The following is a 14,601-nucleotide window of genomic DNA, read 5'->3' as shown; positions in this document are numbered from 1 at the left end:
AGCGGAGCGGCTCACGAGGATGGCGGCGGAGAGGAAGAAGTAACCGAGCCCGAGTTTGGAGGAAAACACCACGGAGGAGCCGCGCGAAGTTACACCCGCCTAAAGCAAAATTCTCCCGTAAGAAGGTGAGAGACTTTAATTTGATTTGTCACAAAATGTCATTTTGAATAGAGAAAAAAAATGATTGGAACTGTGTCGTTGTCTAGGGCGTAATTAAATAAAATAATTAGTCAGCCTGATTGTTGTGCTTGTTGTCCATTTTAAGAAAAGCTCGCGCGCACCAGGGCATTTCTTTTGTTCATATTCATTAGCATTAAAACACAAATGATACATTTTATATAAAATAACAACAACAACAAAACTGCACATATATATATATTTTTTTTGCGTTCTTTCAATTATTACAAAACAGGTTATCTTCCATAACGTGCTGGTTCTTGTGCTCGGTCTATGATAGTGTGTGTGTGTGTGTTTTGATGCTGACAGGCAGAGGTTGGTTCTGTCAGTCCCAAAAATAGAAGTCACTACCTGGGTTTGTGCAGCAGTGGCACCCGGTGATAATCCTGGATTTCCTCTAATCTTCCAGCTCTTCTCCACAGCTCCTCTGCCACCTACACCCACCGCCTCCACTGCCAAAAATAAAACCTTCTATGATACCAGGAGGGGGCATGTAAACACTTCTCTCCAGAGTTTGATAGACAGGTCTTGAAATTGTATTTTTTCCCCTCTTTATTTGCCCTGAAGTGCATTTCACACTGAGCAGAGCTGCTCTACTTAATGACTTAACAGGCTCAGTGCACATCCTCTTCATTTACAACACGTGTCATGGGCTCAAGTTGACATGGACCATGGACATGTTTTGAAACATGTGACAGGGTTAATGTAAAAATATATACACAATAATCAGCTCCACTTTAGCTTATTTAACAGCTCACTCACAAGTAAACTGTCAGTCCTGACTGTTACTCCTTCAGTTTCATGTGTTTCCTCCAAACACCTTGTTTCTTACGCTCCTCAGTCCTTGAAAAGTCAATACCGGCATCCTCTGGCTGGGCTGCCCGCCCTTATACTTCACAGAAAGAACAGCAAATCCCCCCAGCGCATCAAACTGGCATGCAGGGGCGGACTGCTGAATCAACAACAAACTGCTCCAACGATCTCCCCCCGCAGCCTCCGCAGTGTTTCAAAAGAGCTCTCCGCACTGCTGTCTCAGATCTCCTTGGGAATAAATTTCCAATTTTACGGCCATGATCAAGGTTCATCGACCCACACGCATCAGGAAATCCTTTTACTGTGCAATATTTTTTTTTTTGCCTGTTTTTCTCTTTGCAACTCACTTTGAGGGCTGTGTGTGGGTGTGTTGAGTGGGTGGGCTGTTTTTTTTTTTTTTCAGTCCACCAATGTGTGTGGGGGTCCTCTTCTCTCTCCTCCTCCTCCTCTTCATCTAATGAAAGCTCACAGTGCCTAATAATGAGCTCTCTGTGGATTCTCAGTGCAGAGCTGTGATAAAAAGTTCTGCAGTGCTTACCTCCCTCTCACTCTCACTCTCTCCCTCTCTTTACACACATACGTACCTTTTGCCACCTCTCATAAATTACGGATTTCTGCTCTCTCATCGATTTGTGTGGGCGACGGGAGCCCAGTCAGCTGCACTTCAGCTCCAGCTCTTGACAGAGTGAGTGCCAGTGTGCTAAAGCTTTTTTTTATTGTACCACAGGGCATCTGCCTCACTCTCTCCGGCTGCCAGCATGATGAAGGACTGCCTGCAGTTCCTTATCGAGCCGGCCAAAAAGCTCAAGATCCGACTAAAGGTATGGCTATACGGCTCTCTTCTCCTCTGATGGTGCAATGTTCTGCTGCAAGTGCGTACACCTCGCTCCAAAATGTCGTTTTATCTTGGGTCTCTGTGTTCCAGGAGTCTCGTAAGCGAGTGAAACTTGAGAAGAAGGAGCCGCTGGTGGAGAGTCAGTTATTTATTATGGAACTGGCCCGAGAACTCAACAAAATATGTCAGGTAAGCTCTGCTCTATCCTTTAGTTTCTGTCTGTCACAAACAAACATGCATCTATGCTATATCCATATCTATATCATTCATATTTTTTACTCCAGAGGTCAAGCGTCCTTGGCCACATCTGGACCAGCGAAGACATCTGGCCGCCAAGTGTGTGTCGGGATTTCATTGTGGAATGGGCTGCTGTGTTGGAGAAGCGAGTACAGGTACGTCCGGTCAGAAGTCATCAATAACGTGACCTTCTGTTTAGATGTCGTGCTTTTGTTGCAACGTTTGATTATTTACATTATTGATGCAGCTTGTTTGGTTATAAAATAGTGAAAAATGAAGTTTCATATGTCAAATGTCTGTCCGACCAACAGCCCCCAACCCACAAATATTCAGTTTAATATGATATAAAACAAAGTAAACCACATTTGATTGGTTGCAGCACCTTTCTGTCATTTTGTGTTTCAACTCTACTTTAATGTGCTCGTTGTTCAGCCGAGGATCATCCCGTCTGACTACCAGTACGAGAAACCAGAGAAGAAGGACTGGAAGGGACACCTCCTGTGCATGCTGGAGGCAGGGGGGGAGTTGGACATGGGCCCCCACAAAAGAGTCATCATGGACTGGACGAGGGAGATTAAAAGCAGACCTCAGGTGACTACAACATGGTGGATGTTGATGATGATGGTCTGTGATTAACGTCTGACCCGGCTACCTCATCGCAACTGATAAAGATCATTAAGCCAAACCCAATCACAAGTTAACGCCTTCACACCAGTCACACTCATTGTTTCGAACTCATTCATTTGCAGCCCACCGTCTGGCCCGGCGAGCCTGTGCTCATGATGCTCGACGACCTGGAGTTCCAGTGGAAGAAGGGTCGTCTGCCCAACCTGCTCCCCGCCATGGAGCTCGTCTTTCTGGCCGTGCTGAACGCAGACAGCCCCGTCAAGGTCTGTACATCTGTCACAGCACTTCTTTGATTAGATTGTCTTGAATATTCATCATTCATCCATCGTCAGTAATAGGATGAGCAATATGCTAATTTAATTTCACTAAAAAGAATAGAAATTATTAGAAATTTGCAGTTCAATGGTGTAAACAGGGTGAAGCAATTATGACACCCAGTCAGTAATCTCTTCATCTTCACTGCTGTTGCATGCTTTGTCTTTAACGTCTGCCCTGATGTTTGTGTGTGTGTGTTTAGGAGGATGTGACAAAGCAGTGGCTGGTGAGAAAGCAGAGGATTCAGAAGACTGGTGAGTGAATGAAGTATCTCTCGTTAACTTGGGAAAGTGTTAACATATAACCATCCACAATGTGTGAATTGCCCTTGATTATAAGAGTGTGCAGCAGCACAGTCAACTTAATCAACCTGTTTGGCGAGGGTGAGTCGTTTCCATTAGACCTGATCAGGATCAATACGTGATCAAAGGACAGAGCATGAAAGCAGGTGGAGCATGTTGGAGGGATTTGATGAATGAAACTCTTGATTGGCTTCTCCTAATCACAGTAATCACTTTCTTCTTTCAGACGCTGCCCGCTACATCCCCCACAGCGGTGAGTAGAAATCCTGATGACTAAAACTCATGACTCAACAATTCCCATCATGAACAAGGGCTTTTTTGACGGTGTTCAAGGAAAAACATCCTTTTATCAGGCAGAAACCTATAAAACCAAAATTTCTAAATCTATAAACTTTAATGGAGATATGACTCACAGTACAATATGGATGTGAAGCAGGAGCACAGCAGCAGACTCCACCAATCCCTGATTCTAGGCGTAGCTAGGAAAAAAATGAACACTTTAAGATACATAAACGTACCTAAAATGACAGAAATCATTTTTTGGAAAAATGTATTTGACGTCTATTTTGATTTTTATTTGTTTGGCCCGCGTCCCTTTGGCTTAAATAATAATATTTATTTCTCTTCTTTGTCTTTACAGTGTGGAATTGGATTTGCGATGCTGCAGGTATGAACAACATATACAGTCAAGTCGTCTCTGCTCTGCATTATAGTCTGTCATCAGATATCTGATCTGTCCTTCCTGTTGTGTATCTCCACAGAGGAAGTGACTCTGGACTCCGACTCAGCCAACCCTGACCTGCTCATCTCCAGTGATGAAAAGCGCATGCGTTGCGGCGTGGAGCGTCGGGAGGTCCCGCGGTGTCAGCGACGCTTCGACGGCTGGTGGTGCGCCGTGGGCCAGGAGGGCTACGCCGGCGGACGCCACTACTGGGAGGTGGAGGTGGGCGAGCGGGACTGGCGGCTCGGTGTGGTCAAGGCATCCGCGGTGAGGCAGGGCTTCCGCTCACTCACCACAGATACAGGCTACCTGACCCTCCGTCTGGAGAGGGGCGCAGATCTGAAGGCCCTGACGGTGCCCACCACCCCGTTGTCACAGAGCGTGGTGCCCAGGAAAGTCGGGGTGTACCTGGACTTTGAGCATGGCCAGCTGTCTTTCTACGACGTGGAGAAGCGCTCCCACCTGTACACCTACAACGAGAAGTTCACAGAGGAACTGTACCCAGTGTTTGGGACTGTGGAGGTGGTCAAAGACCTGGTTATAAGGCCTGCAGATATCAGACAGCCGTGCCTCTGCCCCGGGCCCTGCCTCTGGAACTAAACTGCTTAACACACCATCAAACACTGCACAGTCCTGATCCTCAAGCAAACCACAGAGTCTGTGCTTTTATTCTGGTCCGTTATTTAGTGAGTTTGAATCTTGTGTGCTGTTTCTGGACTAAAAGTTGGACTCTATGTGCGGGTTTTGCCTTGTGAGGTCAGGAACACCATCATTCTGCATTACACTTTGTGTTACTCTGCCTTCATGGAGACATACAGCGTTTGATTGTTTGTATTGTACAGATAAATATTTTAAAGCTGTCGAGTCCAAACCTCAAAAGCAGCCTTGTTTTTAGCTGAATGAAAATGTTTTATTCGCACTCAAATACGCACTTGTCAAATACAGTTTTCATAGAGTTTAGAAATCCAAGAAAAAGCCTGCGAAGAACCGTATTCTTTCGTTTGAAGTCGAAACATTAAAAACAACCTAACTGGAATATTTGGAAATGTTTTTTATTTGAATTAACATTTTTTTTTATTACTTGATGATGAAAAAACAAGAACACACTTCACAAATGTTCTAAAAGCATGACGGCGGGATGTGCAACCAGCTTCTGGAGCTTCGGTGCAGCTGATGAGAGCTCGCTCACATGCACAGGCAGATAATCACAGACTGGGTTGACGCATGTGAAGAGTTAATTCTCTGTTGTCTGTTTGCTTCTTTGTCTCGAGCTTCCTGCAAACATTTGTCAGGCATGAGCTTGTTTTTGCAGCTGTGTTTTTGTCAGTGTGCAATATTGAAATATGGATGCTTTTTTTCCCCTCCCAAACATCAATAAATGAACTGTACACACTCCATCTGGTCTTCAGTGCTCACACAGAAATCGAACACAGATTTATTTATTTCAAACCTTTATTAAGTGCAATAGAACTGAAAAAAAAAGACGATGCAAAAAAGCAAGTGTTACATCAAACGATATGCTCAGAAGTACATGAATGAAGTAAAGTGTGTTTTTGGTGAAAAGTTCATCCATCTGATAAAAAGATCCTCTCAAAGTATGTTTTATTAAAGCAACAACATGAGGAGCCAGAATACAGTAGGACTTGCATTGAAGCAAATACAATCTTTCCGTCTTTACATACCACTTATCTAAAATAAGGAAATCTCCTGGTTTGAATATTAATTACTCAAAATGCTATGGCCTTGCAGAGTAAGGAAACATGACAACTTGAAGCAGTGTATACAACATATCTGTATAAAACATTTCAGAATTTTTCATCATTTGTCTGTACTGTAGAATCATGCCCCGTGCTTGTCAGTAGGAAATACGCATAGAAATGAGCAACACAAGCACCACTGTGTCTGTGGAAATACCTCTATACTTGGCATTAAATTTAATGTCAGTCTGCTTTAAGTAAAAATCTTAAAAAGTATTAAATATGCTTAGAAAAAAAACTTTATCACACTTTAATATAATACAAACCTATGAACAAAAGTCCCAAATACACCACCTTTATACTCACTCAAAAAAAGGCCACATGGGGGAAAATTATGCAAAAAGACAGAAGGAGAGATGAAATTTGGTGGGTTTAAGATGAAATAGTCTCACACACACACACACACACACACACACACACACACACACACACACACACACACACACACACTCAAACTATCTCTTTCAGACAGGTGGAGGTTGGGAGGTGGAAAAGGTCACTTTGGATTACTGAACTGCAGATTACTGGCCCGTGCTGGCCTGATTTAAGCCCCAGTGTGTCTTACCAGATCTGGACCGACAGAGGGAGTGGAGTCTAACACTACACGATTCCCTCAGTGGAAAGAAGCTGTATAACCAGGAGTGAACAGTGAGAGGGAAAGGAAGTGTGTAACAGTCATGGCAGGGTGACCTCCTCTTCGTCTATTTATGACATGAAATGTTTTTTGGTCGCACAGTCTCCCACACACACACACACACACACACACACACACACACACACACACACGTATAAAAGTACTCTGAAGCCGACTCTTTTTAAAAGAGAATCTCAGATATGATTCCTCATCATGTTGGACCTTTGGTTGTATTTAAATATGGTCTTAAGATTCATAAAACATCTTCTTTGTGACAGTGGTTCCGCCGATGACGCTCCTCTGAACCACTTCCTTGGTGATTTGACGGGTCACCATGCCGCTGCTCTCTGTGTGCTGCGTGGTCATCATCATCCCATCTGAAACAGAGCAGCTTATATTAATGTGTGAATCTATTTGATCCGTGTTTTTAGGAGTCAAACTCGAGCTTCATTTGTACCTGAGAAGTACGGGTCGTTAAGCATGGTGTGGGAGACGTTGGTTCGCGTGCTGACCTCTGTTGGCATCTGGAAAACTTCCCTCCTCGTCATTGATTGGCTGTTGTACTGAGACAAAGCACCTAGGAAGGAAAGAAATACAGATGTGAGTATACTGTTGTATACTTAAACGTCAGGAATTATTACAGAAAGGCTAAATAGGACATTGGATAACAGTGATATCTTGACTACATCCAGAGCAAGAAATCTCAGCAATTACTGGCCAGACTGCCAGTCTAGGACTTTGTTACCTTCCTGTTCAGTCCTGTTAAAATTGCTCTTTGACTGAGGTTATCACAGTAAATACACAAGATATTAATATCAAAAAGCCTGATTTCCATGAAACATCGGGCCAAAGTTTCTACTTGCCCTGAATTTTACTGAACACACTCATGCACCTGAGAGGAAAAACACTTGACAAGCTTTGCTCTAGCATCCCTTCAGGCCAAAATGTCAACACTGTACAGAGCACGTCTCAGAGTTTAATAAGCAGATTGACATTTACATCCGTGCTCCTGCAGGATTAGCAATCTTATTTTAGATGTGATCCGTTCTCTGGTGCCATCCTAAGGACACACAAATTATCGTCCTACTACAGATAAGGCTCTAAGAAAAAAATCTATCGCCAAGTTTTTCTTCATCCCCATTGTCATATTCTGAGGCGTAATGAACATTTCAGTCTCTAGAAGCCACTAGTGAGTTTTGAGTTTCACTCTTATCAGAAGCTTTGACAGTACGATTCATCTTACTTCCATCCTGAGACTCTATGGTGATGATGCCTTCTCTCTCAGGACCGAAGCCCTGTGTGGTTCGAGCCTGGACTTTGAATTTGTAAGGAATGTTCTCGGTCAGGTTTGGGACGGTCAGACTGGTCTCAGCGTTGTCGCCAGTCACCTGGAAAGAACGCATGTCTCCTGGAAGAAACAAGAAACCCAGGTCAGAGAAAAACCTGCACGAACCATCTAAAATGTAAATGTTTTGGTTCTTTATAGAAACTCTCACCTCCACCATGCAGCTGTTCACAAGTGACTACATATCCCAGGATGTCTCCGTTGGGTTTACGTGGTTTCTCCCAGCTGAGCTGCAGGGAATCAGGACTCAGGGCAGTGAAGACCAGGGGGCCTGGGGCACTGGGGGTGCTCAGAGTAAATGGTGAGCCTTTAGTAAAAGATAAGACAGATACAGGATCAGAAGAGAGAAATTATTGTAATTGTAATTAATTATGGTATCTGTGGGATAATCAAAGAAGTTATCAGCACCTGGCATGGGGCTGAGGGGACTCTTGGGGTCAACAGCAGACTCGATGGTGATGACTCCCTCTCTCTCTGGACCCCAGCCCTCCTGGCTCTGAGCCTTCACCTTGAATAGGTAGGAATGGTTGGGCAGCAGGTCCTGGATGATCACAGAGTTCTCTGCTGGGTTTGTCACATTAATACGCCTCACCTCACCTACAGGAGAGGACACAGACTGTTTAGCATCAGCAAAAATGATTAAAAAATAACAGATAAAATGAAGTTGGTGCAATAGGGTTCATTCACCTCCATTGAGCAGCTGGTAGAGAACACAGTAGCCCATGATGTCTTTCTCACAGTGGGGTTCCTGCCAGCTGACTTTGAGGGCAGTGGGACCCAGAGCGGAAAACACCAGTCTGCTGGGGGTGTCAGGAACACCTGGAGAAACTCGAGCATCTGATGAGTGACAACGAGACAGAGTAAGAATACTGCTGGATCTGAATAAATGTGTGTCTTCATGTTTAGACTGTTCAGGATAAAGGGTGAAAAAGACAGAGAAGTATAGACTGGACATTACATTTTAAAGTTGTCACGACAAACTGGTTAGCAAGCACATCCAACAGACACGGAGCAATATTAACATTCACTCTGAGTTGTGTTTTTGCGTACCTGGCAAATGTAAGTCCAATATTCACTCTGCTTTTAGCTCTGTTTTTGGTCTCTACCAGCTCCTGAGAAACATATCTGGATCTTTAGTTGATGCTCTTTAGCTACGTGCTAACTCTGTTACCTATTAAGTGTTGAGCAGCTGAGCAGGAAGTGTGCAGTGATTTTATCAGAGCTTCTTTGATGGCTCGATGAGAGCTGTGAAACTGAACCAAACTCTAAAGTTCAGGTTAAAAACAAAACATGCTCTGTAGAGCTGGATGGCAGTCTTTGCTGATAACTGTTTGTGGGTTTACAAGCAACCTCCTTCACATTACACACAGTTGTTTGATCCATGAGTGCAGATTTCAGAAATTACCAAATTAAAATAACCCTTTTGGACACCAACTGTGTTTGCTTACTGTTCTGAGTTCAATATGCAGCATGTGAATGGATTGCTTTTCATCAGCCTACTCTCATATGATGTTAATGTAACATTGATCAAATAAGAAAATCAACTAAGAACAGATGGTGTGGTCTGAAAAATGATTGTAAGTATAATGAAAATAGAAGTGATTTGTGGTGATTCAAACTCATGAAACAATAAAAGGTGAGATATTTAGATCAGAGAGGATGATGAGGTATAAGACAAGCACAGAGGCAGGAATAAAGGTGGTTGTTGAGCGGGGCATAACACGCCACACCTAGCAAACATACGCCTTCATGCTTGTATGCCACAGACTTACCCTGGAGCACCCTGTCCAGATTATAAAGGGCCTCATTGACGTCTGAAGACTGGGTCCTGGCCCTCGAACCCTGAGACAGGCTGTAGCTGAACTGGCTCTGAGAGGTGCTCTGCATCCCAGTGTAGCCGAAACCACCTGATGGCGCATTGAGCAAGGGGGCAAAGGAGGAGGATTGGAATGAGGAGAGGTAGAGAAAACGATGGAAGGAGCACAGTGGGAGGAGGGTTGAAGTATAAAAGAGATGAGGTGAAATAAAACAAACAGAGCAAAGTAGAGACAAGGAGAGGGAGGGAGAAAAAGCGATAGTCAGCATAGCTCCTGCAAAGTCAGTGTGGATAAGCCTGCTGTGCAGCCAACAGCAACCCCATCAGATGTCCAAGCCAATGGCGCCATGCGCCTGCACAGTTTACCTGCCGAGGCATCCCAAATACTGCACTCCCAAGTAAAATCTTTCTTTGAGCAGAAAGACAACGATAATATATCCTCTTACAGTTACTTTGGAATAAATTCAAACTACTGCTGAGGTCTAATGCTTACCTAGATCTGGGAACTTGCTCAACACGTCTCCCATGACAATAGAGTCACGGATGTTTTCATCTGTGTAACCTCTGTTCTCTGAGCGCTTCCTCATGATCACTTCTGTTGTGTGAAGTCCTCCTCCGATCATTTCCTGTCTACGAGAGCTTCCTACAAGAAGAGAGAAGGATGAAGATAAATAACATCTTGATATTTTGTCTGAATTTTTCGCAACACAGCTGCTGACGTCCATCTTACCTGCTCCGGACATGTAGGTGGTGTTTGTTTCTGTGGTGTAGGAGCTGCCTGCCCCTCTGTAGTTTGAGCTCAAAGTGGACATGGGAGAGGACGAAGCTGACATGTTGCGTGTCGCTGATCCCCCTGGGTAAAGGAAGGTGCCATTCATCGTGTAATCTGTGAAACACCACAATAAGAGCCAGAATTGTCAACAGACAGGACGCAGGGAGCTCAGCAGTTAGCAGTTAAACATTCAGGCATTGATTGGAAGAACAGGCATTAATGGCATTGATGTCAAGCATGTCAACCAGGTTCAGCCAATCTATAGAGGAAGCAGCAGCAGAGTCAGACGTGTAGTTTCAGTCCTACTTGAGCCACTTACAGGTTACAGAAACAGCAACAGTTGTGAAGACAGGCAGGTGTGACCCATCTACAGGCAATGAAAGTGACTGCGTTGTTGTTTTTGAAGCTGCTCAAGCGCTCACAAGTCACATGATTACCAAAGTAATTCAGATCTGTCTGGGTGCCATGGACATGGATCTATACTGAATTTAATGGCACACAAATGACATTGCCATCCCTCAGGCCATGTGAGCTAAGGGACATGGCTAAAAATGGTGACAGTGGCGCAGGTGATTACGATTGCATCACTTAAGTTTGCCTGTAGTCGCCGACATCAATGTGTCTTCATCAGCAGGTCTAAGTTGTTGCTGCTGTTGGTTTGGTGTGTGGAAAGCTGGTCTAATACTGGCTGAACTGCTAAATGTGAATGTGACTTTTTACAAACCAGTTTCAGAAGTTGCTTTGTGTCTAAAAATCTGAAGACAAAAACAAACACAGCTGCAAGAAAGAACAATTAACCGCTGCAAGGAAAGGTGTCATCATTGAAACTGCCCTGCAGTATTTCAGTATATAAGAAGCCATTATTTCCATACAGCCACACAGTAACTAAGCCTTTACACACACCCAACATGCCTCCTCCACTACTTCCCCAGTGGGATGGAGAGAGGACAGACAGAGACAGGCACCTGGAAAAGCCTGCCCCCCCAGGATCATCAACTGGAGGCGAGGCAGTTGATGCCAGTGCTCCTCTCTGGACAGGTGGCAGGAGGATAGGTGGGATAGGTGCCAACTAGGGGCAAGGGGACAAGGACTGAAGCCCGAAACTGAATGATTAAACAAACGCTGATATTTCTGACAGGATCAAATCATGGAGGCAGAGAGAAACTTTGGTTGCATTGCTGGGCAACTGGCAGGCCGTGCATTATAGCTGGCATGCTGGCTGCATGTCTATCTATCTGTGGGTCTGATGGAGTGGTCTTCACCTGGCAGGGCTGTTTGAGCAGAGCTGGGGTGGGGGGTCTCGTCAAGGCTTGTCTCTGTGTCTGTGCTGAGCCGACTGGGGATGATGTCCACACGCTTTTTCCACGACACCTTACGGAGATCCAGGTTGGACCCCACCAACTGGACATATTTCCACCCTTGTATTTGGGGGTCATAGGGGAGAAGCACGCAAGCCAAGCATAGATTTGTAGCGAATAAGTATCAATGGTTGCTCTTACCAGACATTACTTAACAAAATAATCTATTAAAATATCAGCAGAACACTGACTAAGAGCACAAGAACGGTTGCAGAAAGCAGGAGAGTGACAGCTGATTTACTGAGGGAAGGCCTGTGGTTTGTGACCGTAAAGCACTTGTATTGCAGATATCTGGAGATGCATTGGAAGCGGATTTTGTTGCTGCCTGGCTGGGGCGTTGCTTGCAGGAGAATTTGCCCGCCAGATGGAAGTGATAGAAAAAAAGGCAGAGCCATGAGTATGACGCTATCCGTGAGCTTCAAAACCCTTATAGCACTTCCTTACTGTCACTCTTGCAAAATAAGGAAACATTTTTGTCACACGGAAACACTGAAAACTAAGAAAAGCCAGAAAAAAGGACAAGAGGCCCTCTCATCCTGAGGTTTTTCAGGAGGAGTCTCACATGTTGGGTGGTCCTACAGCACAGATCTAACATTTCATAGTGTCGTCCATTTCCCCTTCTTCTTCCAGGTAATGACACCACAGCACACATTGTAATAACACTTAGGCTACAAGAACAAAGCCAGATGCCTGAGAGCAATGTGGGCTGAAATAATTGGATCCATGTTACAGTGATAGCTCACACTCTAGAAGTCTGGCAGCCACATGCATCTTTCAAGAGCCAAAAATGCATCAGAAAAGAGCGCTAGCACAATAAGTTTATACTGTTAGCTGTTATAAGTAGCTTCTGGTTTTGGCTTGGCGTACCCACCATCACCAGAGACGCTGGGTGTCTTGGAGCCTGTGGGGGATTTCAGCACCTCATTGCTGTACATCAGGTAGCTGTCATACTCGTCTCCTGCTTCTGCGTCTACGATGGGGATATCTGGAATGATGGGAACTGGGGACAGAAAGAGAGGAACATTAATCCCCTGTCAGGGAAATACAGATTGACTAGAAGTGTTTGTTTGCTCTTGACTTACTGGACAGAGGTCTGGCAGGCTGTGAGGCCAGGTTGATGGTGGCATCTCTGAAGGGGCCCCAGCCCACGCTGTTCTTGGCACGGACTTTGTACTGGTAGGTCTGGGCGTTTTGGAGATTCTCGATCAACAGCATTCTCTTCTTGGGGTTGTCAATCTTTACTTTCTTGGCAGCACCCACTGCCTCTGTGAGAAGAGTACAGGGAAATAATGAAATGTATATAATGCAAATATTTGTACAGTATTTCCTTTTTTAGGTTGGACTCCAGTCTCTTACTCTGTTCATCATCGATGGGGGTGTAGATGACCTCATAAGCTGTAATTTTGCCATTGGTCTCTGCAGGCTCTGCCCAGCTGAGCTGAGTGACAGTTGGACTGATGACATTAAAGGCTAGACGTCCAGGTTCACCAGGCACTGGGGAAAACAACAGGAACCGTAAGTATAAGTGTTTACTAAATTTAATCTGGTTTAACCACACAAACTAGCTGTTGCTGATGTAGGGATGAGTTGTTACTACATATTGACAGCATTGGCAGAGAGTGCCAGGAGTTAAGGTTGCGTTGCTACTGAAAAAATTAACATTATCTTGCTAATATGTGACCTACCTGTTTAGAAAGAGGAGTAAAGCAGGTGATATAGAATATGACAGATGTTTTATCTACGATTTATGACAGCATGTGTATAAATAGTATATATAGTATATATATATATATAATATATATATATATAGTATATATATATATCATATCATCTAGATATATATCTCACTTTAAGGGGTTAGCACTGATCAATTCAGAGCTGCAGAGTATTTCTTTACTGAAAGAAGAGAAAAGAACAACACTGAAGACTTTTTTCTATGGAGAAGATGTTTTTGTTCTTCTCCGAATTAGCTTAGCAGCTAGTAGCCAACTAGCTCAGTAAGAGCTTGGCGACGTTGCATGGTTTGTTGACCTGATTGGTTGAAGTTTACCTATGACAATGATAGACAGATGGCTCATCCAATCATCTGCCAAGCACTTTTTGAAAGTTTCTAACCACAACTTCTCAGGTGGTTCAGATCGTTTCCTAACAACTGATTTGAACATGACCAACATGATTCCTATTAAGACATTTCTAAAGTTTAAATGGTACAACCTGGTTTAGCAGATATCTACTTTGAAACTAGCTCATTGTAAATAACCTTAGAAAGAACTTTACATACAAACTTAATGATGTTGAGAATAGCCGGTGCAAGAAGAACGAGTTTTGTAAATGACTGATATGTGCTGCTGGTATCTCCAGTAGAGATGTTCATGAACAGCAGTTAACTGAATTCTTAGTAATTACCATCCTCCAGTGTTTGACAGGTAACAACGTCTGTATCGTAGCCATCTCCCATTGCATTGTAGGCGCACACTCGCATCTCATAGTCACAATAGGGGTACAGATTGGTCAACTCAGCATGAGTAGTATTCACATCTAACACCTCAGCATCTTTCTCTGGGTCACCGTAGATCCAATACTTGACCTAAAATGCACAATTAAACAAAATATACGGCATTTGAGAAATACAGTGCCACCTCGAGTTGAAGCTTCTCAACATGTAGATTTGATGTACCTTGTACCCCATGGGGTTGCCAGACGGTGGGTCCCAGTTGAGGCGGATGCTTCTGGGTCCAGTTGCCTTGGCCACAGGATTTTCTGGGGAGAGCGGGAAACCACCAGAGGCTGAGGTTTTTGGGCTTATGTAGCCCTTCTGCTGCATCTGGGCCATAGTTCTGGGAGCTGCAGGAAGTGGAAGGAATTAGGATTAAACAAAGATTTACTCAATAC

The 14,601-nt window shown here is 44.1% G+C and overlaps 2 protein-coding genes across 6 annotated transcripts in view; one reads left to right on the top strand and one right to left on the bottom strand.

Moving 5' to 3' along the window:
* Positions 1 to 6,204, top strand: zgc:194990 (butyrophilin-like protein 9). The gene is made up of 10 exons (XM_010738387.3): positions 1 to 125; positions 1,718 to 1,811; positions 1,916 to 2,014; positions 2,110 to 2,217; positions 2,495 to 2,653; positions 2,812 to 2,952; positions 3,207 to 3,258; positions 3,533 to 3,559; positions 3,947 to 3,973; positions 4,068 to 6,204. The coding sequence occupies exons 2-10, from the start codon at positions 1,749 to 1,751 to the stop codon at positions 4,625 to 4,627; spliced, it is 1,236 nt and encodes a 411-aa protein (XP_010736689.1). The 5' UTR covers positions 1 to 125; positions 1,718 to 1,748; the 3' UTR covers positions 4,628 to 6,204.
* itgb4 (integrin, beta 4) overlaps positions 5,466 to 14,601 on the bottom strand; it is a 26,764-nt gene continuing 17,628 nt past the window's right edge. For 2 of the 5 annotated variants that reach the window (XM_019263502.2, XM_027289263.1), the window contains 15 exons: positions 14,387 to 14,553; positions 14,116 to 14,296; positions 13,066 to 13,203; positions 12,792 to 12,974; positions 12,581 to 12,709; positions 11,614 to 11,769; positions 10,310 to 10,465; positions 10,073 to 10,222; positions 9,536 to 9,670; positions 8,451 to 8,600; positions 8,172 to 8,360; positions 7,915 to 8,070; positions 7,662 to 7,826; positions 6,876 to 6,995; positions 5,466 to 6,795 (listed from right to left, as the gene is read on the bottom strand). In XM_019263502.2, the coding sequence (XP_019119047.2) occupies positions 6,665 to 6,795; positions 6,876 to 6,995; positions 7,662 to 7,826; positions 7,915 to 8,070; positions 8,172 to 8,360; positions 8,451 to 8,600; positions 9,536 to 9,670; positions 10,073 to 10,222; positions 10,310 to 10,465; positions 11,614 to 11,769; positions 12,581 to 12,709; positions 12,792 to 12,974; positions 13,066 to 13,203; positions 14,116 to 14,296; positions 14,387 to 14,553 (2,306 nt within the window). In that variant the 3' untranslated portion in view covers positions 5,466 to 6,664. The remainder of the gene's footprint in view (positions 6,796 to 6,875; positions 6,996 to 7,661; positions 7,827 to 7,914; positions 8,071 to 8,171; positions 8,361 to 8,450; positions 8,601 to 9,535; positions 9,671 to 10,072; positions 10,223 to 10,309; positions 10,466 to 11,613; positions 11,770 to 12,580; positions 12,710 to 12,791; positions 12,975 to 13,065; positions 13,204 to 14,115; positions 14,297 to 14,386; positions 14,554 to 14,601) is intronic. The other 3 variants (XM_019263503.2, XM_019263504.2, XM_019263505.2) reach the window with 3 other exon arrangements.

The sequence above is a fragment of the Larimichthys crocea genome, chromosome XVI (assembly GCF_000972845.2).
Source record: "Larimichthys crocea isolate SSNF chromosome XVI, L_crocea_2.0, whole genome shotgun sequence".
NCBI lineage: Eukaryota > Metazoa > Chordata > Actinopteri > Sciaenidae > Larimichthys > Larimichthys crocea.
This window is presented reverse-complemented; position numbering and strand designations above follow the sequence as displayed.